Raw genomic sequence first — 26,146 nt, forward strand, 5'->3', positions numbered from 1 at the left:
CGTGGTCTTGCAGCAAGTCGAAGTTGACAGGAGTGACGGGAGATTTGGCTGGCTCTGAGATACCCACCTCCCAAGCCTTGGGGTCCCTGGGATGACCAAAGGGGGAATGGAGTCAGTCGAAGTGTTCACCTCTGAAGGCAAAGGCAGGGGCTTGAAAGCACAGAAGGAATTCTTGCCCGGGGATGTCATCTTTGCGGAGCCAGCCTACGCTGCCGTGGTTTTTGATAGGTAAGAGAAAAGAACTTGTAGAACACAGGCTGAAAGTCATCTCAATGCAAAATTTCATTTGGCCGGGCGGGTGAAAATTTGAAAGCATCTGGACAGCATCAAAGAAGGGTGTGAAGGGAAGTCAGAAGCACTTCTGTAAAGACACATTCACAGCCTACAGTGAATGTGTCTCCCAGGGCTCAGATCAGCTTTTTTACTTTTTTAATACGGAGCGAACGTTTCTAGGATCTTTAAGGTGCTTGGTGCTCTTAGCTTTTAGCAAATGTGGTGGAAGTTGTGTGCATTCAGGGTGTAATTTAGGTACAGCAGTCTCAGACTGGCTTTTGCAGAAGCCTCTGATGTGCAATGCGTGATAAAAGAGAGTTAAGTTGTGCTCTGCTCACGTGTACCACCTCCCAGCTGTACACGCCACTTCATTACCCGCTGCCTTCAAACTAAAAGCTGGTGGGGATCTGCAAGTGATATTGTTTCTATTAAAGTGATTTTATATTTGTAGCTAGCTGAGTTAACTGGAGACAAGTTTCTGCTTTCACTCTTGGCACGAGACTGGTTTTAAGTTTTTGTTCACACTGATGCAGCCAGAAACTGAATTCTGGCCCAAAGGTGTTTTCTTTTCTGCTGCTTGTTTCAAGGACAAACAACATGCAATCAGCCTGTACTGCCAGAGTGGCTGGTAGGTGCCCATTCCTGCCCTTCAAATCAGTGGAAGATTCACTTAAATACCCTGAAAGCCAAAAGGCATAAAGAACCAATTTCTATGTTAATCTCCCATGAAATAAATCTAGAATAAAGCCCCAGACATGAATGGAATTTGTGCAGCCTTATAATACGCTGAGAACAGAATTTGGCTCAAAGTTTTAAACTGAGGAGCTAGCTGTCAGATGAAGGTTTCATTCTGGGCTTAGGAAATTTGTGAGCATTCTTCAAGGGTGGCATGGGGACTCCCAAAACTGATATTTTTGCCCCATACCGCCAGTAATTTTAGTGAATGTTCTGCACACTAAATAGGGCAGTGAATGATTTTGCCTAGCTGAGCTTTCCCTGATTGAATAAACTCTGCTAATGAGGCCTGGGACGCAAGCAGAGCTCATGCTGCTGTTTTAATCCTGGTCATCTTGTAGCTGGAGCTGATTTGTGCTACTCTGTGATTTGGCAGTAGCAGAGAGTTGGGGATTAAATGGACAGAGCAGGAAATAAGGTTTTTTGTGTCTTTCATTCACTTTTTCCTTGCCCTTATACTGTCAGTGGGTGAACATGTTTATGAATCTTTACAACGGCAGCAATGACACTTTTTAGTTTTTATTTTAATATGTCACTGCAAGAATGCACATTAAAAATATTATTTTTATTTTAAAATCTTCGGTTCTTGAATTCTTAGCCCAAAGTTCAATTACAGTACTTAGTGACAAAACCATCTCTCCTTGACGTGTCCTTTTAGCTCTTCTACTTCAGTTTCACTTGTGTCACTAGCTGGAATCTTGCTGTGGTACTATGCTTGCTTCGGAAGTGCCTACAGACAATTATTTCTCCCATATGCCTCATTAAAAATACTAATTATCTTTTAAACCATTGAAAACATTTTGCCATTTGATTGCTGGTTGAGAACCTTTTTTCTCCTATGTGAAATGTTGCGAGCATCATGCACAGAGTAGAGCTGCCCATGTTGAAGAGCTACAACTTCACTGCATTTTCAAATGTCACTTGTGTAATGTGAGATAAAGGGAGAGACTCTGACCACCTCGACCCTTAGACTGCAGACTGTGTCTTAGGCTTAGGTTTCCAAAACCTCAGATGGGGAGAGATGTGCTTCCCTCCCTCCCTCCTTCCCTCTTTCCCTCCTTCCTTCTCTCCTTCCCTCCTTCCCCAGTCTGTGTTTGTTGAGCTCCCAGAGGACAGGTCCAGACACTGAGCAGCAAGACTCCCTTCTCTCCCTTCCCTGTGACTGGGGAATGGCTTCAGTCATTCTTATCTCTGCTTCTTCTTCATTCTACCATGTGGTAAATAATGGACTCTTACCCTCCCATGGCACATTTCATCCCAAAGCACTTTATATGTGTCTGTGGTGAAATGTGTTCCCAAAATCTCCAAAGCAGGCAGTGCCAACTAAATGCTTGTTGATTGGTCCTCCACAGGGAATATCCTGGGCCTGAGATATAATGGAAACATGCATTTTCCTTGTGAAAACTGCTCTGATGTTTTTCACACACACATGGATCTCACCCTGCACTGAGAAACCCGAAGTTCAGAGCTCATCATCCTAACTGCACTCAGCATCTTCCTCTCTTGCTGAAAGCAATGTATATGTGTACCATGGAAAGGGAATTCCAATATGAGGGGTAGCTTTCATTTTTCAGCTCAGGTCCTACCAAACAGGTGACCACAGAGCTGTGCTTTCTTTGTGTAGAAAGGCCACCATGGAAACACAAGAGTGCAGAGTACTTGGAAAAATTGGTCCATACTTTGCAGCCTTTTGAGGAGCTTAGTTCTTTGGGGAGTCTGGTCCCAGCGTGAATGCTGAGCCCCTGAAATCCTGCCCCTGATTTTGCTGTTTAAACCAACTTCTACAGTGTGTCTGCATAGAGCTAAGGGGAGGATTCAGTTGCTGTAGGTGTTCAGTGTCATTTGAGATGCCCCAGGGTGGCTGAGACATCCTCTTAGGGCTGACAGGTACAAAACAGGATTTATGAGAATCAGGCCTCCTCTCAGGCCAGATGGGTGTCCCTGCAGGGCCTAAAATAGCACTAGGCTTCTATGTCCAGTCAAGTGAAACCAACCCTAAGTGCCCTTTATAATCAATGGAACACTATAATGTGGACCGAACACAGACACTTGCCTGTGAGCTGATTGGCTTTCCAGACCCCACTGAGTATTTTGATGTGATCTCTACTTAAAAACTGAGGGTACAGATGATTTAGACATCTTGATGTCTAAATCTGCAGGCTGCATCCCATCCTAGAAGCCCCTGAAGGTCATAGGGATGCTGGAGGTCCCTGAAGGTCCCTGAAGTCATCAAGGCTTGTACAGTTAGACCCAGTGATGGTCATCTGAGCCGCAGTTTCTGACCTGGTACCAGAGATTTTTAGTCCAGAAGTACATAAAAGACAAAGTAAAGCTAAAGAAGGTTCCTACAGTTGTCAGCCAGCTCATAGATTTTAAGGCCAGGGTATGACTCACAAGGCTAATCCTGCACATTGCAGAGGGGTTGGACTAGATGACCTTTAAGGGTCCCTTCCAACCCAAACCATTCTATAACCTTTTGCTTAACATAGTGGTTACCTGGCATTGACTCCTGCATTAAACCTGTTACTTCTACCTGAACTAGAGCAGCTTGTTTAGAGACAGTGAATACTGGTTGAACGGGGATGTGAAACTCAATACTAGTGTAATCTCTAGTATTTTGCTGTTTGGATAAAGTGCAGACGCTGTCTGATCTGTGTTTGAATCAGCCTTGCTGTTATCAGCTGAAATAGCACTTAGAAAACACCGGTGTCAGGCCAAGTTTGCCCTAGAATAAATGCAGAAGGTTGGAAATATATTTTCTCAAGGTATTTTTTGCCTTTGTTGGGGTTGTTTTTCGATTTCCAAAGTCCCTGTGCATTCCCCACTGACATTACTTCTCACTGAAGCTTTCTGTAGTGCTCTGCTTATGTGCTAGGTTTTAATCCTTCCCTTCTTCCTCTTTACTTTCTCACTGAAGATCCCAGGTCTCCTTTCCTCACTGCCACCTTCAGGATGATGGCATTCCCATTGCCTGGGATCAAAGTACAGTATGTGACCTTCTCTTATGGCATGTCAGTTGGGTCTCAAGCCTGTAAGAGTTTACATTTCCTGTGGGCATAGTGATGCCTGATATATCTCTGTCAACCTTCATCAAGAGAAGGTTTGCTCTTTAACCAGTGAGGTTTGAGAGACAGTAGTCAAGGCAAACAGTGTCATGTGGTAGAAAGCCAAGATCACCTGAGATGACTGATCTGCAGATTGCTATAAACTTGAGATCATTGGATTTTTGCGCTCCTTTTTGATTTATGAAGCAGGCCCAAAACATTTTCCAAGGAAATGTGGGGAGCTCCATTATTGTAGCTGGGATGACCTAGGGATATAAGAAATACAAAATTTTCCATAACAGTACGACTCTGAAAAGATTATGGAAGCAAATTCTTTGAGTTGATACCAATTAACTGAGAGTTAATGTGATCGTATTCATATTGTCTAAAATTATCTCATCTGTTCAAAAGTTTCAATAAAACCTGGGAGAAACTCTAGATTTTTAAAAGGAAACCACACTCATATCTCTTTAAGAAGAGGCTGAGAAAGCTTGTTATGAAAGACTAAAAGTAAAATAGTCTGAAAGTCTGAAATCAATCCTCCACTCAAATCAGACAAACTAGGATGTGTCATCTCTCACATTTTAAAGGTAAAAGCATTAATTTCCAATCCCCTTTTTTAAAGGAGCAAAACTATTCTTGTGCTAATAATTCACCATCATCACCTCAGTAGAAACCAGCTATTGAATTCCTTTCACTGCTGAAAGAGTAGGTGCATTCCCTTAGGCTGTTGTGTTTAATGAAGCGTTATAGCCTCTGCTTTGAAAGCCAAGTGGACTTTACCTACATCTTAGGCTATTCTTGTGCTGTCCTCTGTAGGACGTTGAGGAGAGAGTTGTCTAGTCAGCCAATAATAAATATGAAGCAGGTGGACTTAGGTTGTCTGTGTGTGTCATCTGTCATGTACAGAATAGCACAAACTCAAATAATTTGTGAGCTTCTCACCACATCCATTAGCTATTAAATGAAATCCTCTTTTTATTCCTCTGCACTACAGCCATCTCACCTTGCTTTTCCAGATCAGTTCACAAAACTAATTTGTGAGCTTCTCACCACATCCATTAGCTATTAAATGAAATCCTCTTTTTATTCCTCTGCACTACAGCCATCTCACCTTGCTTTTCCAGATCAGTGAATGAGATGCTGTGGGTGCTGAATGGGAAATGATTGGCAAATGTTTGGGTTGTGCATGTCTCAGAGATGAGGTTAATCTATTCCTGTGGCGGTGCTCAGCCCTCTGTCCTGGCAGGTCCAGCAGATCTTAATCCATCTGAATCCAATCCAAGCAGTCACAAGAGCTATGTGTCTCTTCTGCTTTCACCGAGAGCCATGCTTGCAGGTGCCATGGTTTAGTTGACAGTGCTCTGTCACCTCTTGCATTTGTTGGCTGGCACATTGTATCATTCCTTTTGTGACTGTAGCTACATCCAGGATTAGTAGCAGTTGTGCATCTCATCTACGTAACCTCTGAGCTCGTGAGCCCCTGAGAGTTGAGCTTGGTTAACTCTTGGATGAGAGGCCAAGGAAACCTGAGGCTCTCCAGAATGTAATTTAGTGAGATGGTCAGTGGCACCTGCCCTTCAAGTCAGTCCTAAATCCCTGACCTGGCAAGGCTTGGACAGGCTGGAGAAATCACTGTGCTAATGAAGATCCTTCTTTTGGGCAGGGTGAAAAAAAGTTCTCACTATGTGTGGAAGATGGCAGTGAATGAATGGCCAGAGATCACCCCAGAGGCCATGGTGTACACAGACGCAGCAGAAAGCAGTTGTATTGTACCCGTGTTAAAGCAGTTATATTGTCCCTGTGTTAAAGCAGGGGAAGCTGAGCACTGAGTCTCTTAAGGGTTCAAACCTCCAGGGCTCCTGTGTAGGTACCACATATCTCTCCAGAAACCCTCAGTGCTGCCTGGCCATGCAGCATCCTGACCACATGAGCATGGGCTGCTCTCTTTGCAGAGAGAGGAAGCTCCATCTGAGCCACCTGGAGCCATCTTGGCTTGTGTTAAACACTTTCTAAGCCAGACAGAGAAGGCTTTATAGATCAGTGATTTCCACAGTCTGAGTGACTTGGGTTTAACCTGTTGCTTCCCTGTCCTTGGGGAACTTAAACCATTGTAGAGGACATGACAGGGGAGACTGTGAACCCCTGCAAGCCTTTGGTGTCCTTGGTGTTGTCTACCTCTGGGACAGATGGGAGCAGAGCCTGTCATAAGGTCCAGCCCTGGGGCCAAGGAAGAGCCCCATTTTGCCATCCCTATTCAGGGCATCTGGTGCTGAGCTCCTATGAGGCAGCAAGAGCTTGCACGATTGTCTCGGGGCACCTGGGGGATTTAGGTGCTTGCAGGGTCAGGCAGTACTTGAGCAATGCTTGTTGAAGATTTAGGCAATAGATCTCAAATACCTGTGTCTCCTGATTTTATTACTGCACCGAGAGTTGAGCCCAGGCCTCTGAGTCCTGGTAATGCACATTATCAACAAATCCAGTCCTTTTTTAAACCATTTCTGAGCATGGAGGATCCTTCGAGGGTTTTGTGAGAGATGTGGTATTTCTTATACCTTCCAGTCAAACTACCTGTGAGTAATTGTGTCCGCAGTTTCATTACCATATGAACTGTTCCTCTGCCTCCTCGGGAAGTCTTGTGTAACTTTTTTTTTGTGCATTTCTGCGTCTCCTTAGAACCGAGGGCTTTCAGGGCTGGTGGTAAGTTCCACCAAGTTTGCTTTGGAATCTCTGGACTCCTTATGCAAAACCCATTGAAATGCAAAGCCAACATTTTAGTATTTTTCTGTTCTCAGAGGGAGAGCTGGGGGAAGACAAGCCTCTGTTTGAGGACTTGGGTTTTGCTGCAGCATATTCCCCTCCAACTTGTCACTCCTCTTTACAGGGAAACTTCTTTAACTGCCTTTTCACTTTCTGACTGCCCTGCAAGCATGCAGGCGGCAGGAGGGAGCCCCATTCCATCGGTGAGATATCTCCCCATGCTTCCCGGCAGGATGTAACCATGCAGGTTTTATCAGCTGTCTGGCTCTCCGTTGCCTTACAAGGAGCGTAATCTCTCTTGCACCTCTCTGCCCCTCTGACTTGACAGCTGACAGAGCACAGCCTCACATTTCTCACCAGTTCATTTGACTTAATGGAGTTGGCTGCATCTCCCTTCCCAGACACGTGCTTCCCCCTGCCCCATCCCGGCTGCTTACCTGGCGTTGGGCTCCCTCCCGTGCGCCGGTGCTGGTCACTGGCATTTTCCAAACCTCATTTTTGCGTGTGGGTTTTGTCTGCTGCGAGTCATCCTGCTTTACATCAATGGCCTTCTGCTTTAAATCAGTGGCCCTCTGCTTTAAATCAATAGCCCTTTTCATCCCACAAGAGCCAAAGCGGAGGGTGGATTGTGTCAGCAGCTCATGCAATAGTGCCGGAGGAATGAAAGAGCATCTTAAGTATTCTGTGATAGATATAAATATGCTTACGAATGTTTATATATATATTTGTATAGTGGAGGGGCAGGACAGTCTTGGGGCTGGGTACTACTCTGGGGCTGTGAGTGATTCCTGCCTGTGGCACAGCCTTCTGGCGTGATCATCAATACATTTTTTATTTCCTTGTGCCCCTGTGGTCAGTGAGCTTTTTGCAATGAAAACCTCCCTCCTGGGGCTGGCAGTGTCTGAGTGATGGGCATTTAAATTCTCCTGCACTGTTGAGCCTGGCTGGAGGCAGAGGTAAAGTGGGCATCGCTAGCCTGTCCGCAGGAAGACTTTAAGCGGCCTGAAGAGCACAGTGCTAATGCTGATGCAGGACTATAGAGGGAGGACTTCATGCCCTCGGAGCAGAGCGCAGCCTCACATCAGGCACTGTGCTCATTATCTTTAACAACACCCCTACAGGTGGCATATTCTGGTTTGCTGATCAGCACTAAATCATTGATGCTTTCAGCTCAGCAACATATCAGCCTTGTGAAGTTGAAAGAACCCTTGGATTTATTAATAAAATCTTATGGTGGTCATAAATGCAAGTATAGCTCCCTAAACTTGGCATTACAGTGAGGCCGCCCCAGGTCCTACCCCAGCCACTGCTCCTGGGAGCTCTTTGGAGTTCGTCTCTCGTCTGTCTTCAGCTGTTTGGTATTCCTTGTCCATCCCTGGGTAGCTGAAAATCCATTAGTGCCCCAGCATTTGTGCTTGGGGGCCTGCTGAATGGCCGGGAGCCTGCCCTGGTCCCTCAGACCTTCACTAATCCCCGTTGAGCATCTATCTGCAGTCACTGAGACCAGGAAAACCCAAAACCCATCCAGCCTGGGGCTCTGTACTGCTGTCTCCTGATGGTGGACAGCCATGTATCACAACTGAAGGAAGGAGGAGAAGACATAAACTACTCTGTGGTCTATGAGAAGATCTACCTTGAAGGAGGCTGTTCTTTTGGTTTCCTTGTGTCAATTCCAACACAATGGCACAATTGCCAAGTGAAATGCCTCCAGTACAACTACATCTTTGGCCTGGTGACAAAAAGAAATGGCAAACAAAGCTGCTTTTTAATCCATGGAAATGCACGTTGGTTTCAAGCAGCACAAATACAGGATTTCCTTATGCAATCACTTCTGTCTATCACTCTTCTTCATTGTGGTATACCTCTGGTCTGCTCAATAGCAGAGCATTTTTGATGTATATTTTTATCCCCACAGCATGCCTATGCCTGAGGAAAGCTGAGGAGAGCAGTGAGGGTGGCTCAGAGCCATGGTACCCTTCACCCAATATTTTCCTTAGTCTCAGGCATGGTGGTGGCCACTGCTCCATTTTGTGACCCGGTCCGTGTGAAGCCCTGGAAAGCCTTAGTGCCCAGCAGGGGTTCACTTCAGCCAAATTCAGAGGCAGGTGAAGCTCTCAGACTGGCTCTTTGCCTTCACATTCTTCTTTGTGCTCGCCAGAGTTATAGACTCGTTGGGCATCTGGTTTCTGCTCAGCGAATGGGTGGCTGGTGCTTCAGCACAGGCTGGACAGAAAATGAAAACAGACTGAAAATCCTGTTAACAGCGGCGGTGCTGAGGAGGAGCAGATGAGCTGCAGACGAGAGGGCTGAGAGCTGGGGAATGCTTTATTGCTGTCCTCCTTTAAACAAAATATTTGTCTCTTTGGCATAGCCGAACAGAAAAGCAACAGCGCTGGGCAAGTGCATAAGCATTATGCTGGGTGGGAGGTTTCTCCATCACCCCAAAAAATCTCAGAGGATCCATCCTTAGTGGGTGTGGGGAACCAGGGATGCAAAGCTGGCAGGACCCTCACTCGGTAGAGCTGGCCCTTCACTGAGATACAAGCCAACAGGTCCTTCTGTCCTTCCAGCCTGACGCACGTCATCTGTCACACCTGCTTCAAACGACAGGAGAGGCTCCACCGCTGCGGCCAGTGCAAGTTTGCCTACTACTGCGACAGGACCTGCCAGAGAGCGGCTTGGCTGAACCACAAAAATGAGTGCTCCGCCATCAAGAAGCACGGCAAGGCACCCACCGAAAACGTCAGGTGAGAGCTGGTCCCCAGGGGCTGAGCCAGCAGCCTGGGGAGGGTGGGAGAGGACAGGGCATCCCTCCAGAGTGTGATGAAGAAGAGCTGAGTGGCCTGATTTGGATGGGGTGGAGGTGGGAGACAGTTTGGAAAAGGCCAGGAACATCCCTGAGCTGCTGGGATGGGGACTTGGAAGAGCATCCAGGTGCGAGGCGCTCATGATCCTGGTTTTTTTTTGGTGCTGTGCCCCAAAAACTCTACTTCAGCTAAACGTGATGAGGCAAACTCACCCATAGTGGTTTAGGAGGTGTGGGAAAGTGGGGAATAGGTGGAAAAGTGGAAGAGGAGATGGGCTCTTCCCTAATTTGTCTACAGGATACATTGGTTTGGATTCACGTCCAGGCTCCATTACAAGAAAATGAGAAGAATCCCCAAGGAAATGAGAGCTGTTGTGGAGGGCTGGGGACCAGGAGGTCTGTAGCACTTCTCCAGATAAGAACATAGATGCCAGGGCAAAACCCTGTTTCTGTCTCCCTTTCTTTCAAAAGCCCATGGGTGGTGACCAACCATCAGCCATTCAATTCTGAGCCTGTCTCACTGTCTCAGGCTGTCTGCACACAATTTCCCACCTATTAAATGAATTTCGATGGTTCCACCTATTAAATGATTTTTGATGGTCCCTCTCCTTGCTCTGGGTGGTGGTGGTGCTAACACCTGTGGCTCTCTCCTGGCCAGGCTGGCTGCCCGCATCATGTGGAAGATAGAGAGGGAAGGCAGTGGGCTGGCAGAAGGCTGCCTGGTCTCTATTGATGACCTGCAGAACCACGTGGACAGCTTCGGCGAGGAGGAGAAGAAGGAGCTCCGTGTTGACGTGGAGAGCTTCCTTGAGTTTTGGCCATCCCAGAGTCAGCAGTTCGGCATGCAGTTCATCTCCCACATATTTGGAGTGGTATGTTGGAGGGGTGGGAGAGCAAAGGGGGGGCTGCTTTTAATGCCAGCTTCACAGTGAAAGTCTCCAACCAGCCTGAGTTGAGGATACCCAAGTTCATCCTTCTCTGGCCTTTAAGAGGCCATAGCAGCTGGGGTAGCTGAGGCTGATATTTGCTGCAGGTGGTTTGAATACTGCTTGTTCCTCATCTGCATCACTTCTGCACTGACTCTGGGAAACTGAGGCATGGAAAGGGCAAGGTCTGAAACCTTTTATCTGTCAAACCATTCAGGCAAGTGGCTCGCTCAGCCATAGGTGCTGCATTGTCATCACAAGTCCCACTGGGCATCTCTCTCTCTGCATGTGGGAGAGCTGGGAAAATCTATTTAAATACAGTTTTAGCAAATGTACTTTGAAGATCTTTGAATACAGCAGATTTGCTTTCATATATACATTCATGTCTTTTATATATTGTGTGCATTAGATTTTTATGTGTATATTATAAATATATATTTGTATATATAAAAAATAAAAATAGGTAAATGATAATAATAATGTCTATTAATAACTTGTTAACTAAAAATTTCTGTTCTCAGTGTAGCAGAGAGGGAAATTCCCAGAAGCCAGTTCTGGCTGAGCTGCTCTGCCTGCAGCCCTGGTAATGGTGTATCTGGGGCTGCACCAACCCCTCACCCAGCAACGCTGCCAAAGGGGCCAGGGTGAGCTGAGCTGAGACACACGCTCTGCTCGCACCTCTGCTGATGGCTGGTGTGGCAGAGAAGTCAACTTTGCCAGCCCTAGCACAGGGAGGACATGATGCATCCTTTGGTACCCAACCCAAAAAGAAAATCCAGTCCACTGGGTACAGGGAGACCTATTTACTGGGGACTGGCATATCTTGCCCGTGCAGAAATAAGGAAGTACAGAATAAGTTAAGAAAGGAAATAAAACTAGTAACAGAGTAAAATAATTAGCAGCCAAGTTATTATTTCCTTTGGTATATCCTGTCGCATTTTCTCTTTGCAAATACTTCCTTTGTTTAAGTTTGTGATTAAAAGCTTCTCCATTCACATGTGATAATGATGTACCATATAGAAAAGTGTAATTCATTCTTGGTATATATGTCATGCAAAAGTAGTCATGCTGAAAATTGTTTGGGACTCATAACAAACAATAGTAATCATTTTTTATAAACTCTGTGGCCACCCGGCAAACATGACCACGCTGAATGCAGCTCTTGAGGTTGATTTCTAACTGGTACCTGTTTTAGTAACTGTGAACTTTGCTTTCTGCCAGTGCTCTGCTTGAATTGCCTCAGCTTCATTTTCCTGTGACCTTTTCTGAATTATTTGCAGGAAGTGAATATAAGGAAACCAATGCACGGTCAAACCAAATTTATCTTAGACATCCCAAACGAATATTAACTGCAGATATTCTGCAACATTTACTCAGCTCTGCTCTGGGCTGGTCCATCTGCATGAGTCCTGCATTGCATCTCTTCTGCTGTTCTGTCTCAAGATGTTTCTACAACTACTTTCTGCAGTGATCTTGTAGGCACTCCTTTCTCCTTAGAGTTTGGAGATGGGGTGCTGGGGATATACCTCTTCTCAAGCATCGGCAGGAATTGATGAGCTGAGTTCAGCGTTTTCTCTAATGCTTCTTCCTCCCTGTGTTTTGGGACTAGATCAGCTGCAACGGCTTTACCCTCAGTGACCAAAGAGGACTGCAGGCTGTTGGTGTGGGGATCTTCCCCAACCTCTGCCAGGCCAACCATGACTGCTGGCCCAACTGTACCGTCATCTTCAACAATGGCAAGTGAGTGCATTTCTGTATTTGGGCACAGTGGGGATGCATCCTAACAGGCAACTCAGCAGACTCTGCTAGCCCCAGAGCCTGGTCCAAAGTCAGATTGGAGTCTGTGCTCTTATATCCAATGGCCCTGGTTCTGATCCATAGTGGGATGAGGAGAGCCTCTCCAAGCCACCAGGGAAGCAGGGGAGGTAACTAGCAGTGATTGCAACCCTGAAGTCTCAGTTTCTGGGCAGTAAGTAAAGGAATGGCATTTTGTTTGCCTGGCAGCTTGTCAAAGCCCCATAGTGTCAGAGCCCTACCCCAGAAAATCTATTCATTCTTGTTTCCTTCTCTAGCTCAGAAGAAAAAAAAAATCAGTTTGTTTTTTTTTTCTAAAGGGAACAGTTTTCTCTCTCATCATTGTAATTTTAAAAATTATTGTCTGATGCACTAAACATATACAAAAGGTTTGACCCCACATCCAGTGAACCAGCAAATAATTTTTCCCTGGTTTCTGTGGGTTTTGAAACCAGACTCAAAATAGGCAGATAAAATACTAAGTAGCTGCCTGGATCACCCCTTATGTTCAGGCTTTATTTATAAATACTTAAGGAACAGATATGATTAACAAATCATTAAAGATTATACTGAGTCCACAGTCCAAGAGTTTCTTGTAACCAAAGCTTGCAATCAGCTGTGTACCACTATCTGTGATGTGTTTATAACCATCCCTAACACAAACCCTCATCTTTGTGAGAGTGTACCATCTCTATTAATCACTGATTAACTCTTTAGCAGTGGGATCTTAATGACTGTTAATCTGCAAACCGAGTCACATGCACGCGCAGGATGCCCTAAGCTGCTGGGCATTCCCCATTCTCACACAAGTCCTATAAGAAAACTTCTGTGGGACGTGTGAGATGGAAAGCCATTAAGTGGGAAATGCAGGGATGTTTCAGCAGAGCTGGAAGTGGAGGCTGCTGCTCTCAGTGCTCAGGGCAGCCCGAAGGAAGGATGCTCTACCCTTCCCAGTCTCCTCCCAGACCAGAACAGGTAAAACCGCTGCTGATCCAGCAAGTTTTGTGCAAGACATTAACTGTGGGAAACTGCTTGCCAAAAACCACACAGCCACAGTATTTCATCCAAATTTTCCACTAGGTCTTAAGATTTTACAAAATACTGTGTTTACCAGGCTTCAGTGCTATAAGTTAACCATCCAACTTTGCCTTCTTTAACTAACCCATTGCTTGTGCCCTCTGGTTCTCACTGCTGGTTTTACCTGATAAAACTATACCAGTATTTATCAAGCAGCTGGTAAACAAGCAACTGGAAAACAAAATTGCATTAGGAAGATTGCCTTGGTGGGAAATGAAGCCTGATCCAAAGTCAGATTGGAGTCTGTGCTCTTATATCCAGTGGCCCTGGATCAGATCCATAGTGGGATGAGGAGAGCCTCTCCAACCCACCAGGGAAGCAGAGGAGGTAACTAGCAGTGATTGCAACCCTGAAGTCTCAGTTCCTGGGCAGTAAGTAGAGGAATGGCATTTTGTTTGCCTGGCAGCTTGTCAAAGGTCCCACATGTACCCTGTAACTGACTTTAAACTTGAACTTCTGGGTTTTGGCCGGGTAAATTATGAAGGTTTCTTGTTTTTCTGTAGTAGCCTAATGATAAACCCCTGTTGTGGGCACTGAGCTCTCTGTCAGCACTTAAGGCATCATATTGGACTTGAGGCCCCACTAAACTCATCACACAGAGCACAGTCGTTGTTGCTGATATCCCAGTCTGATTTCCATTTCAAGCTGTGTTTTAGAGACCATGTCTACTGATGTCAGTGGAGACATTTCTGTACAGGAGAACTAGTCCCCTCGTGCCTGCCAAACATCAGAAGTGGGTTTTGGACACCCCCTGGCTGAGACCACTCCTAAAATCACAGTGCCAGGACAGTTCTCCACCTAGTCCTCCATGGCCCAGTGATGGGCAATTTAGTTGTGGCAGCTGCAGAGCAAAAGCAAAGCTCTCACACAGTGAAACATGAGCCAGGTACAGGGAACCCCCTTGTCTCTGTCAGGACAATGTCCTGGTGCCCTATGCCATGCACCCATTATTTTTTTTTTTTGTTGTACTTGTACCTGTGTAAACTGCAGATGTTTGTTTTGTCTTTCAGTCATGAGGCTGTAAGATCAATGTTCCACACACAGATGAGGTGGGTCGGTCTTGAAAGCATCATCCTTTCCCCTTACCCTGTACCCCTCATGCCTCGTATTTAATGGAAAAACTGCAAACAGCCCAAGGGGCTCCCTCTGTTTGCAGAAAATTTGAGTTTCCCCATTTTCTGAACTTCTACTCCTCCCCGTGTAAAGCCCCACTAAACCTAAACCTTACTTAACTCTGCGTTTTGTAGTAAATTAAAATGATAATAGTAATACTGTGACTGTCTCCCCCACTGCAAATTCCCTCTCTGCCTTCCCACTCTCTCCCTTGGCTTCCTCCCAGTCAGTATTTCCCCTCTCCACTTCTCATTTCTCCTCCCCTGAATATGGCAAGAGCATGAAAGTCAGAACAAGGTCTCGCTAATCTCGTACAGCCTAAAATAAAACCTTGCGTATGAGGAGACGAGAAATGATTGCGTTACTGACATACTAAATAGTCCACGTTTCTTCTGCAACAAACGGTGCCTGCTGAATGTGTTGACTACAGTAGCAATACCATGAGATGTAGGTTTCATCCTTTTTTATCATAATACCTGATTAATGTTTTACCTTTTAATGATGCCACTGTTACCTGATCCAAACTAAAGAAATCACAAAAACATGTGCAAAAAAAAGTTGTCTGCTTAGCTCACTGCACTTGGTATATTATAGTCAGTCCTGTTAAAGGGACACTGTTGTCTTCAAACTTTAATTTCAAGCAAACATACAATTTCCTCAAATAAGATGTGACATACTTTTGAAGTGCTCTTCCTCACCATTGACACTTACTTGGTGCATTGTAGATAGGACCATAAAAACGAGCAAATAAGTTTAACTTCTGATCAGAGTTGCTGTTTGGGGCAATTTGAGTTTTGAGCTGTTGGGCATTCGCTGTGCCCGTGTGTGTGTCTGTGAAGGTCCTTGGTGCTTGGGGCAGACTCTGGGGAAAGAGCACAGGACAAGCTCAGTGGGGTGCTCTCGGCTGACAGTGTCTCTTTAACTGTAGCATTTAAAATATGCTGTGTGTTTCCAGGCTTATCCCGAACGCTATCAATGCCCTCCACACAAGGGATGGCTGCTTAAAATATACCTATGGTGCTTAGGCTATCAGGGGCATCATAAAAGTCAGAGGCTTGATTTTGCTTCTCTTATTGCATGACTCCCTTTAACGAGGATCCCATTAAGTGTGAACGGGAATGTTTATATGTGTAAACCTTTCTGATGGGAATTGCTCTTTTTCATGCACTTCCTCCTGGAGTACCAGGTTGCACTTTTCTCTGGCTAGAATTTTCCCATGGTTGTGACATAACTAATAGCTGCCCTTCGTGATGATAGCACGTTTAGTGATAATTTTGTGTGAAATGCACTGTTGATATGATCTAACAGCCAGAGAAGGTCAAGACCAGCCTCAGGGAGTAGTTTTCGCAGCAGCTTTAGCACAGCTGAAAGGCTCAGAGCTACACCATTGCTGCTGAGAGCTTGTAAAGGGAATTACAAGGGAATTACAGTCCCTTTGCAGCAATGTAATCACACAGAAAAGGTAATGTCAGAAAAAGTAATGTCCTCCCCAAAACACTTTTAATGCACCTGGTGAGACCTTTGGGTTCTATGCCACCTACACCTTTGGTGAGACCTTAATTGGGTCCCATCTACAGCCTCTTATGTTCAGGTGATAGCCAGCAGGTCCCCCCCGAGGTCCATCTTGTAGCAGATGTGTTCATGAAACATGCTGTTGAGCTCAGCAGGAGGATGATCAAGGCACACGCTGCCTGTGGTGATGGACTCCCGGGACTGATGTACCACACTGTAGGGTGACAGTAGGGTGGCAGCTCAGACCATGGGACTGGCTTCATTTTGGTAACCTGTTAGTATGCCTAGCTGCAAAAATATGTTTAAACAACTAACTGGTCCGAGCAGAGAGCTCAAGGTCACTGGTCTCAAGTGAATAATTTCTAACTATTGGTAGTGTCACTAGAAGATGGGGGAGTAGATGGGTACAGAAGAACCACCATGAAAATTGGCATTTGATGGGGGGTTTTCTCAGTCTGTCCAAATTCTTCAGCCAGTTGTGCCTGTCCAGACTGCATGACTGAGAGATGGCCCAGAGTAACCAGGAGATTTAAGTGTGTAGAGTGAAACAGCAAGGGAATAGTTTTGAGTGTTCGTGTTATTTAAGACCATTTACAAGGAAAGACATGAGAGCAATGCAGGTGCAAAGATCTGGCTTTCCAAAAGCCTGTCATTAAGGATTTGCTGTGGATTTTGGTTTAGTAACAGAGACTAGTGATTTCCTTGTGTTTGATATTAGCAATTTCAGATCAAATGGGCTGTATGAAAAATATATCCAGAGTATTTCCAGAGAATTGTTTGTAAGCCTTCATGTAGATATGCATGAACAGGGTGAGGGCATCTCTTTCCCAGAACCCAGAGGTAATGTGTCTTAACTTTTCAGAGCAAAAATGATACGGAAAGCAGCATGGCTCAGGATCTGGGAGTCTAGCCAGGGATGTGCGGGTAGCATGCAAAGCAGTACTTAAAAAAAGACCCAAAGTCCTAACTCAGCATTTTGCAAGGCTCGTTTTGTATTTCTGATCTCAGGGATTTCTTCCCACCAAATCTCCTGCAACACAATTAAATTTTATGCCTAAATTCAGCCCCTGCCCACATAAAGTAATGGGGCTTTTATCTGTTTATAGCTCAGACCCTTATGTATCCCTGCCAGGGATGGGCAGAGGGGCAGGTCACTGTTTTTACTCTGTATTCAGTTAACCAGGCTGCTGCCCATCTCTACATTGCCGCCCTGAAGAGCTAACACAGCACCTTAGGGCAAGGGCTCACCTGTGCAAGGCAGGAGCAGGTCACAGGATTTGTCCCTGATGGCTCCATGGCTGCACCTTTGCTTCTGCTGCTTCTCCAAGCAGACATCTCATCTCCTTTGCACCCAGGATCGAGCTGCGGGCACTGAGCAAGATTTCTCCTGGTGAGGAGCTGACAGTTTCCTACGTGGATTTCCTCAACGTGAGCGAGGAGCGGCGGAAGCAGCTGAAGAAGCAGTATTACTTTGACTGTGCCTGCGAGCACTGCAAGAAACAGATAAAGGATGACCTGATGCTGGCAGTGAAGGAGGGAGAAAGCAAGGTATGGTTTTTCCTGCTGTGTCCAAACCAGAGACAGCTGCATCTCCTCCACCAAGGCATCTGTGTGTCTCTTCTCTCAATAGAAACAGAGTGAGATTTTGGCAGAAGCCTGACTAGTGTCAATGTGAAAAATGAGAACAGAACTGAACCTTGATTGAGCACAACACCAATTCAAGCCCACCATGCAAGGCCAGTTTAATCCCTATTATGCAACATAAGTGCAGTTTCTAATTTTAAAAAGCCCACGAAAGTTGTCTTTAACTCTGACCTTAAAGTCCATCAACAAACAGAATACCGAAATACTGGAAATTTAGGTGCAGAACTAAGAAAAACTGCTGGCATTCAGACTGTGGTTTTTTTTTAAAGGAACGGAAAGGGAATCAAAGTTTTGAACAGCAGAAAGGAAAATGTGTTGCAGGTGATTCATGGTGACTAACTGTATGGTTTGTAAAAATGTGTACCATCACATTGGCTCCAGGAAGGTGGGAAGCCTCAACTTCCAGTCCCTCCTTGCAAAGGCCTGTCACAGGGAGTTTGTACCATTGCTGTGGGCAGACTGACTGTGAAGAATTAATGTGTTTGACTGTTCATTTTTAATTAATCTGTGTTTTCCTTGGAGGTCTCACAAGTCATTGAGTGGGTGGGTGTAAGGCTGTGCCTTGCTGTCGGCAGTGGGATGTGTTGCTTGGCCAGTGTCTTCAGTTTATGAGCATGCTGGTAGCTCAAAGAGTTTCTTTTTGGTTCCTCTGTCCAAGCATATAATTGCTCATATTTTTTGTCCTCTGTTGCAGTGTTAGCTTAGGGGTTTCTACTCCTGCAAGCTTTACAAAGCATATAAAGGAGGGCAAGGCAGGACAAGAGCATTTAATGTATTATCAAATTACTAATGTGCACTATCAAACAGTCACTTAATGAGCCAGAGAGTACAGCTCAGGGGCTGATGTGGGGCAGGACCAAACAGCAAAGGTGGGATGAGGAACCATGACCTCTTAGACCAGCACTGCCATCAGGAGAGGCTCATGCAGCTGCACCTTCCTGGAAATGAGTAGAAAACCCTCAGCCTCCAGCTTAGCACAGTTGCCAGAAAGCCAAGTCCTGTGACTTTTCTTTCAGGTAGGTGGCGGTCAGAAAATGCTAGGTATTGCACAGCAAAAGTCTCTCCTTTGGTAGGGTTTGGAGAAATGGGATAGAATTGATATCAGGGAGCTCCCATTGGAAGTAGGACACGGGACTAGAAGGAACATTTTGCTTGTTGGGTTCCCCACTAGTGCAAAATCTCTGCTATATAATCTTATTGCTAAATTATCAAGCTTCATCTTTAAGCTAATCATGACTACTGAAACTCCCCACTTCCAATGTAAAGCTGTCCCAGAGCTGAGTCCTCTGATGCAGAAGCATTTTCATCTGACTTTCTGTAGAAGTATTGTCGAACATCTCCTCCAGTGGATGGCATAAAAAAATGTCAGCTCTCATTCAACACCTGCTATCAAGCTTTGACCAAGCAGTGAGATGCACCATCCCCTTTTCATGAGCATTAGAAGTGCTCTGCAGCATGCAGTGGGAAGACATGCACTTTTAGGTAAATGTCCTCTACAATATGAAGTGCTTGTATAGAAAAAGCCTGTAGCTCTGCAAGGTGCATGATTTCAGCTATTAAAAATACACTCCATCCACAGACAATACGTACCCAGACTGACCTCACCCGCAGAGCATGTCTGTTGGCCACCAGCTGTATCACATTTTCTGAATTCAGGCTCGCTTGCCCCAGAGTGGTAACACTCACAGCTGCGTGGAAAAAGCGCTATGAATATATGGAAGATTGACAGCTCACATCCCCAACAGCCGCTCCGACCTCCAGTCCTTCACCCCTTCCAAATAGTAGCAATGTTCCCATTGTTTATAATGGCAACAGGCTTAGGGGGTCTAGTAAAAGCAAGAGGGGATTTTTATTAGACAAAGCTTCTGTGGAATTGCTGGTTGAAGTACCTATTCTGGGAGCCTTTACTCAGACAGCAGAGCGATGTGATTTGCACTGAGGTTAACATTGCCTTTGAATGTGCTCTGTGTATCAGGACACCCTGCACGCTGCTCAAACAGCTGCCAGGATCTGATTAGCTGTGATAGCTTCAATCTAATAATATAGAGTAATAAATCGTAACACATATGTATCCATAAATAGATGGGGGGATATATGGCTCTGAAAAGCTACTGGTTTTCCCTCCATACCAAACTTTCAAGAGCTTTTCCCGACTAGCTGAATTTCACAGATTCCTCAAAAATCTGTTTGACCAGGTGTGGGAAAAAACAACAGGACAGTCCCATGGTCCTGACTCCAAATCTTTGGATCCTTCGTTGCAATGTTGGGTCTCTGCTTTTGATTCACTCTCAGAGTCCTTCCTGGCGACTGGGCACATGCCTGTGCTCTGGCTCTATTGTGCGTCTCCAGACCAGGCTCCTCCTGCAAGCTCCTGGAGTCAGGCGATTATGGGCTGATTTCAGATTTCCCATTTTTGGAAAGGAATAATTTGTAAACGCAAATTTGAAAGGCTCAGAAAAATGGAAGATGAATGATGGTACTGGAAATCATAATGTTGTATTTCAGCATTGAATGAAGGGAAAGGAGGCAGCTGATTAGGAGCTGGGTAGTGTTTTGTCAGGTATGCCTAGATGTGCATCATGCCTTCAAAATGGTAAAATCCAAACTTCTTCGAGGTGTGTGAGAAAACACATTTCACTCTGGATGGAACTGAAATCTGAGGTCAACCGTCTTATGATGGTTGGACCTAATGATAGCATTTCTCAAGGTAGGTGAAGTTTAGTGATGTTTCCTACCCTTATTCCACCTGTCTGGCACTCAGGAGCCTCATTCTCTCAAGCAGCTGCACTAGGAGCACCTGATACATGCCAACCAGTGACTTTCACAGACTCTTTGCTGTCTCGTGAGACCTCCCACTTTCAGGGTCAGTTCTGTGCCTTTTCCAGAGGAGAGAATTGGAGGGAAGTGTCAAGGAACCCAGTTATGCATGTCAAATGTACACAGCTGCAACCCTGATGGGTGACACTCTTGCTGAAGCCAGCAGGAGCTTCACCTGGACATTAGGTAGTGCACCATTTCAGCTGAGTCTTAGGCAGGTCTGAGGAGGTGCGCTGGGATATACAGCCAGTGGTAGGAAGGTGGTGAGTGATGTGGGAAGCATCTTGCTGAGCTGATTTGTGTTTCCAGATTGTGGAACAAGCATCCCTTCAACCAGGGTATTTTGGCATGCATGAGGCAGTGCATTTTCCTCACTGGTTCTCCTAACGTTGTCCCCAGCCCTCTGCAGAGACGGTGAAGGAGGTTATCCAGTTCTCCAAGGACACACTGGAGAAGATCAACAAGGCCCGCATGGAGGGACTTTACCACGAAGTGAGTCCTGCTGCATTTGCTCTCTTGCTGTATATGAACTGCCAGGAAAAGCAGTTTTATGAATGTAGCCCTGTGAGAGAAAGCTTTGAGCAGCAATCATTTTGGTAGGCTGAATTTTCTGAACAAAGCAGAGCACATCCTGTCTCCCTCAACCTTCAAGGAGGCTGACTTGGCCTCTAGGACTGGTATGGATCGTGCAACCCAGTGGCTTTTTGGTGTGGAATACCATGTGATGGTATTCCACACTACAGCTCAGTCTGAATCATAAGATGATTCATGTGTCTATATTTTGTATAAAAGCAATGTCACATTAGAGTGGTCTTTAAAATAAGAAATTCTATTTGTTCCCCATTCCTTTCTTTCCTTCACTCTTACCCACTTGTTAATGGGCACTCGTGCATAAAAACACGTTAATTATAATTTCATGGGGAAATCCTGTTAGACCTCATTGGTTTTTGAAAGAGCCTGACTCCTAGTAAACACCAAGTCAAAACCTGAGAAAGGTAAGCCAATGGTTTAGGCCATCCAGATACTTTCCCACCATAGAAGAAATACTGGAGATAAGCACTCCCAAGGAAATTGGGAAGAGATCCAAAATAGTTAGGCACTTTAAATGAACAGAAGCCTGCTGAAGGTCCAGTGAAAAATTGCAATCCATAGCTCCCAAGGAGCTTTTCTTTTTCTGTTTTTTTAACTGAGGGTACTGTACCTGCTGCAAGTTCAGAATCCTGGAGGAAAAAAAAAAGCAACAAAAACAAACAAACAAAACCCACAAAAACCAAAAATCCCCAAACCAAAACCAAAATGAAAACCAAAACAGAAACCAAAGGTGCTCTGACTCTCCCTTCCTCTCCCTGCTTGCCCCGAGCGCAGGTTGTGAAGCTGTGCCGCGAATGCCTGAAGAAACAGGAGCCCGTGCTGGGGGACACGAACGTCTACCTCCTGAGGATCCTCAGCATTGCCTCCGAGGTGCTCTCCTACCTCCAGATGTTTGAGGAAGCAGCTGACTATGCCAAGAGGATGGTGGATGGCTACATGTATGTCTGTGCCCTATTTTTGGCAGCTCTCTCTGATTATGCAATGTTAGGCGGTGTGTGGTAGGAGTAACTTCCTTAGCCTGCTCCCATCAGGGCAGCAGTGCTGGCATCCTGACTGGGAGCTGATTATATCACCAGACACTTCCTAAATGCACAAGAGCTGCCAAACACCTTGATTTACTAAACTGTAACTGGCAAATGGTTTGGGTACATCTTTCATTAACCTCTTTGGTTTGTCTCAGAAGCATCTCAGGACTGCCCTGGTAGCAAGACACAGAGAGGCTTTCACTGCAGGAGATGGTCTGTTCCCCTGCACCCTGCAGGAAGGAGAAGCTGCAGAGAAAAGACAAACCGTGTCAAATGGCTGTGATTCAAGATCTCCCTTTGCTCTTGAATAATACATGGATTTTTGTCTTGGCTAATTAGTATGCACAAGTCCTGTGGTAAAGGCTCAGTGAGAATAAAGAAATTCAGGCTTAGTTCACATAGATCCAGGGCAAACCTCAGAGTAACAATGATGTATGTTATTATTACTGAGGTTTTACTACAGGACTGATGAGTGTTAATCAACAAAAAAATTAATATTATCAAGTAATGGAAACTATAGAGCGCAGAAGGAAGAAACGCCCATTTTGCTATCTTGTGCACCCTCCTGCTAAGAGCATCTCATTCCCATTTCTTGCCTTTTTGGTCAGTTCTATCCCAAAAGGCTTGTGATATTTTCTTCTTTTTCTAAAGGGTGACACAGTCTAGAGTGAACCTCCCTGGCTTGCAAACCTGCCAAGGCACTTTGTGTCTCAACCCTGGCACTGAGTTAATTGAATGACACGGATGAAATTGCTTACCCTCCCTGTTTCTCAGCTTTTCAGTCCAGAGTGGGGACTGCAGTGATTTCCTTCCTTTCTTTAAGATCTGCCAATTCAATATGCCAAATAAGCCCTTGAAGGCAGGTTCTGAGGTAAATCCAAGCAACTTCTAACTCTGCCTGTGCTTCTAAAGTTGAATGTAGAGGCCAGAATTCATCTCGCCCACCTGGGCAGTAGGGAGTGATCTGACAGTCCCCAGAGGCAGGGATGCATCTCCAGGGTGTGAGATGAAAATTTCTGGAATTTCTGGAACCACCTGCTTCTCTCCTCACTTTGAATGAGAAACTGGTGATTGTTGCATTCTTAATTTAGGCACTGCATTCAGCTTCTGAAGTTAAGTTAGTGCTGTCTGGGCTGTAGGGTCAGATCTGGGTTTTGTTTTGTGACAAAATAATGTGGAATGACAGAGCTTGGTATTCTCCAATCCAGGTGTCCAGCTTTCCCTGTTTGCAGGTTGTTCATCCTCTTTCACAACAACTCATGTCCTCATGTAACTTTCTTTTCAGCCCCTTTCTAAGCAGCACTGCACATTTCAGTGGCACTGAATGCAATAGGCCCTTCACTTGGGTAAACAGTCTGATGTTTGGCAAACACATCACGTCACTAACAAACATTTGGGAACCCAGGGCTTTCCTGAACTAAAATTACTCAATGTGTTTCCAGGAAAATATACCATCCCAACAATGCACAGCTAGGGATGGCTGTGATGCGGGCAGGAGTGACCCATTGGCATGCTGGTCTCATTGAAGCTGGGCATGGCTTGATCTGTAAAGCTTATGCCATTCTCCTGATAACCCATGGACCTTCCCACCCAATTACCAAAGACCTGGAGGTAGGTATCATCTCCTGTGTTGTCTCTGCTGTCTTTCGGGGCAAAATTACATTCAAGCTGTAGAAACAACCCATCCATAAGAGCTGAGAGATCTATCAAGTACTGACTGCTTCTTACTAGTGCTGTGGTTTTCTCTAGATTATATTATAGTCTGCTGGGAAATGCATGTCTCTTCTCATGGGAAGTTTTCATCCCTGAAAAATAGCTTTTATCCTGCTCTAGGACATATACTAAAAATGGCCACTGAGCCCCTGAATCTTCTTTGAAATTACTGTGATTAAGGACAGAACCTCCCACTCTTCAAACAGCCTGATTTCACTGCTCTCAGATGGATGGCAGTAAAATTTGACTATATAAAACTTTGTATGGTGGATGTTCCCAGTTTACCAACTGAATTTCTTTATCAGTGTCCATTCTTCTTTATTTACCCCTCCACAGTCCTTCTAAGCTGCAGTGTATTTTTTCCTCAAGTGACTAATAGATATATTTCCCAGCTTAGGGTTAAGAGCTGCAGACCCCAGGGAATTACAGCTGCTCAGATATAACGAACTATTTACAATTGCAGTTCGGGATCCATCATTTCACCTGATGCAACCTGTTGGCTTTACAGCATTCTCCTGTATTAGCCAAAAGAAATTGCATGATACCAAACGAAATCTCTTATTGATGTCTCATTTTCCATTACAGCAGAGCTATAACCTTTATTAGTAGAATTTTATATTCTCAGAAAAATGAGCATCTAATACCTAAAGCCAATCTGCCTGTTGACCGTTTCCCTGTACATAGCAGAGGGTGAGACCTCAGCACCTCAATTTCCTTTCCCACTTACTTTAGGAGGAAAACAGTGGATATATGGCACATACTTATCTCTGTGCTCCTAAACCAAGGGCTGAATAAACTCACAGACAGCTGTAAAAAGATTTCCTAAAATTCCTTCTGAGCCTCTGGCATAATGCAGCTCTAGGAATAGCTCTGTTCATGGTGAATCCTGGGATGCAGGGGGTGCAACTGTGACGTGGGTGAAGAGGGGCTGAGCATCCCTCTCCTTCTCTCCTACCTCCTTCCATATGAGGTGGTGGGTCACACCAAGGGGCAGGCCCAGGGTGTGGGTGGGAAGTCCTGCATCACGTTTGGGAGTGTGAGGCTTCCTAGCAGCCTGTGGAAGAGCTTGGTGCATGAAGGGCTGGTGCCTTCTTCACCTTTACAGTATACAGGCAACCAAGTTTGAGAAAATAACTGTACATCTGTGTCCAGTCAGTTTTGGTCCTGCTGGTGGGACACCTGGATTAAGTTGCATGAGTTACTACATGGCCTAGGACATCCCTGAAGGACAGTCCTTGTTTTTTTATTCACTTGCTTTGAGATGCCCTGTGTCACAGGTTTTATAATCTGTTGTGTCCCTCAGGTCATGCGTGTCCAGACGGAGATGGAGCTGCGCATGTTCCAGCAGAATGAGTTCATGTATTACAAAATGAGGGAAGCTGCCCTCAAAAACCAAAAGATTCAAGTCATGCCTGAACCGAGCAATGAGACCTCACCAAGCCTCTTCCACAAGAAGGAGTAAACCCCGAGCTTGAGACAAATTCGTGCCTGTTGGATAACATCACTTGTGGCACCTCCAAACGTGAGGCATGTGATATACCCATAAGGATTGTTCCCAGTGGCACCAGTCTGAGAGCATGGATCTGCTAGGAGTCCTGAAAAATCTTCTGAGCACTCAAAACAGAAGAGATCTTGGCAGAAACAACATCACTTTTCTACCACTAGCATTAAAAATCAAAACAAGAAACCTGTTATAAAATTGTTTATGTTCTTATTGGAAGCCTGTTTCTCTCTATGTGACTCTTGATCTTGAAGTACTGGGTTAAATTTTTAATTGATTCTTTCCTAAGTGTTTTTTTTCCCATTACTTCCTAATGATGACATAATTTCTTTCTGGTGATGTCCATGGGTGGTTGACCAAGGGATGGTAGAAGTGGGAAGCTGGTCCCAGAAAGTGTTATGTATGTCTGTGGGCATTAAGTGCAAAGTGAATAAGACCCACAGATGATGTTTTGTGTAAAGTGGTGTTTTTCTGATGAAAAACTGCTGAAAATTATTCTGCAGCTGAAATGTGTGCAACATCAAACTGTAGGCAGCTTACAAGCAAAATTAAATGGAATTCCTACATCAGGATAAATTAATTAGGGTAAATTAGTTTCTTTAGTTAAAAATCAGAAAATGGCCAGTGGCAGCAGCAGATGGATGTAAGATGAGTCCATGCCAGAAGGCAGTTGCACCGGTGCGGTGCACTGGCTGTCTGGATTGCTCTAACTGAAAAAGCAGATCCATCTTTGCTCACCTTCAGGGTGAGCTGGGGGCTCTGATGCCTTTCAGCACTTTCCTTTCAGCTCACACAGGTGCTTAATCAGTTTTGCA

General features: G+C 45.2%; 1 protein-coding gene across 2 annotated transcripts; it reads left to right on the top strand.

Moving 5' to 3' along the window:
• Positions 1 to 25,619, top strand: SMYD1 (SET and MYND domain containing 1). Of its 2 annotated transcripts, XM_014936003.1 has the most exons (10): positions 3 to 228; positions 9,383 to 9,559; positions 10,277 to 10,490; positions 12,154 to 12,284; positions 14,426 to 14,464; positions 17,396 to 17,588; positions 20,901 to 20,993; positions 21,867 to 22,030; positions 23,560 to 23,728; positions 25,134 to 25,619. In XM_014936003.1, the coding sequence occupies exons 1-10, from the start codon at positions 92 to 94 to the stop codon at positions 25,290 to 25,292; spliced, it is 1,476 nt and encodes a 491-aa protein (XP_014791489.1). In that variant the 5' UTR covers positions 3 to 91; the 3' UTR covers positions 25,293 to 25,619. The 2 variants fall into 2 exon arrangements, with proteins under 2 accessions (XP_014791490.1, XP_014791489.1); XM_014936004.1 differs by lacking the exon at positions 14,426 to 14,464 and having other exon boundaries at positions 1 to 228.
• Positions 25,620 to 26,146: the final 527 nt, after the last annotated feature.

The sequence above is a fragment of the Calidris pugnax genome, unplaced genomic scaffold (assembly GCF_001431845.1).
Source record: "Calidris pugnax isolate Ruff unplaced genomic scaffold, ASM143184v1 scaffold14, whole genome shotgun sequence".
NCBI lineage: Eukaryota > Metazoa > Chordata > Aves > Charadriiformes > Scolopacidae > Calidris > Calidris pugnax.

What these genes read in the sequence shown, in the direction of transcription:
- SMYD1 (XM_014936003.1), top strand. Translation starts at nt 92, where the DNA reads ATGACCAAAGGGGGAATGGAGTCAGTCGAAGTGTTCACCTCTGAAGGC. An exon ending in GCACCCACCGAAAACGTCAG is followed by an intron (nt 9,560 to 10,276) that starts GTGAGAGCTGGT and finishes TCTCCTGGCCAG; the next exon opens with GCTGGCTGCCCGCATCATGT. An exon ending in GTCATCTTCAACAATGGCAA is followed by an intron (nt 12,285 to 14,425) that starts GTGAGTGCATTT and finishes TTTGTCTTTCAG; the next exon opens with TCATGAGGCTGTAAGATCAA.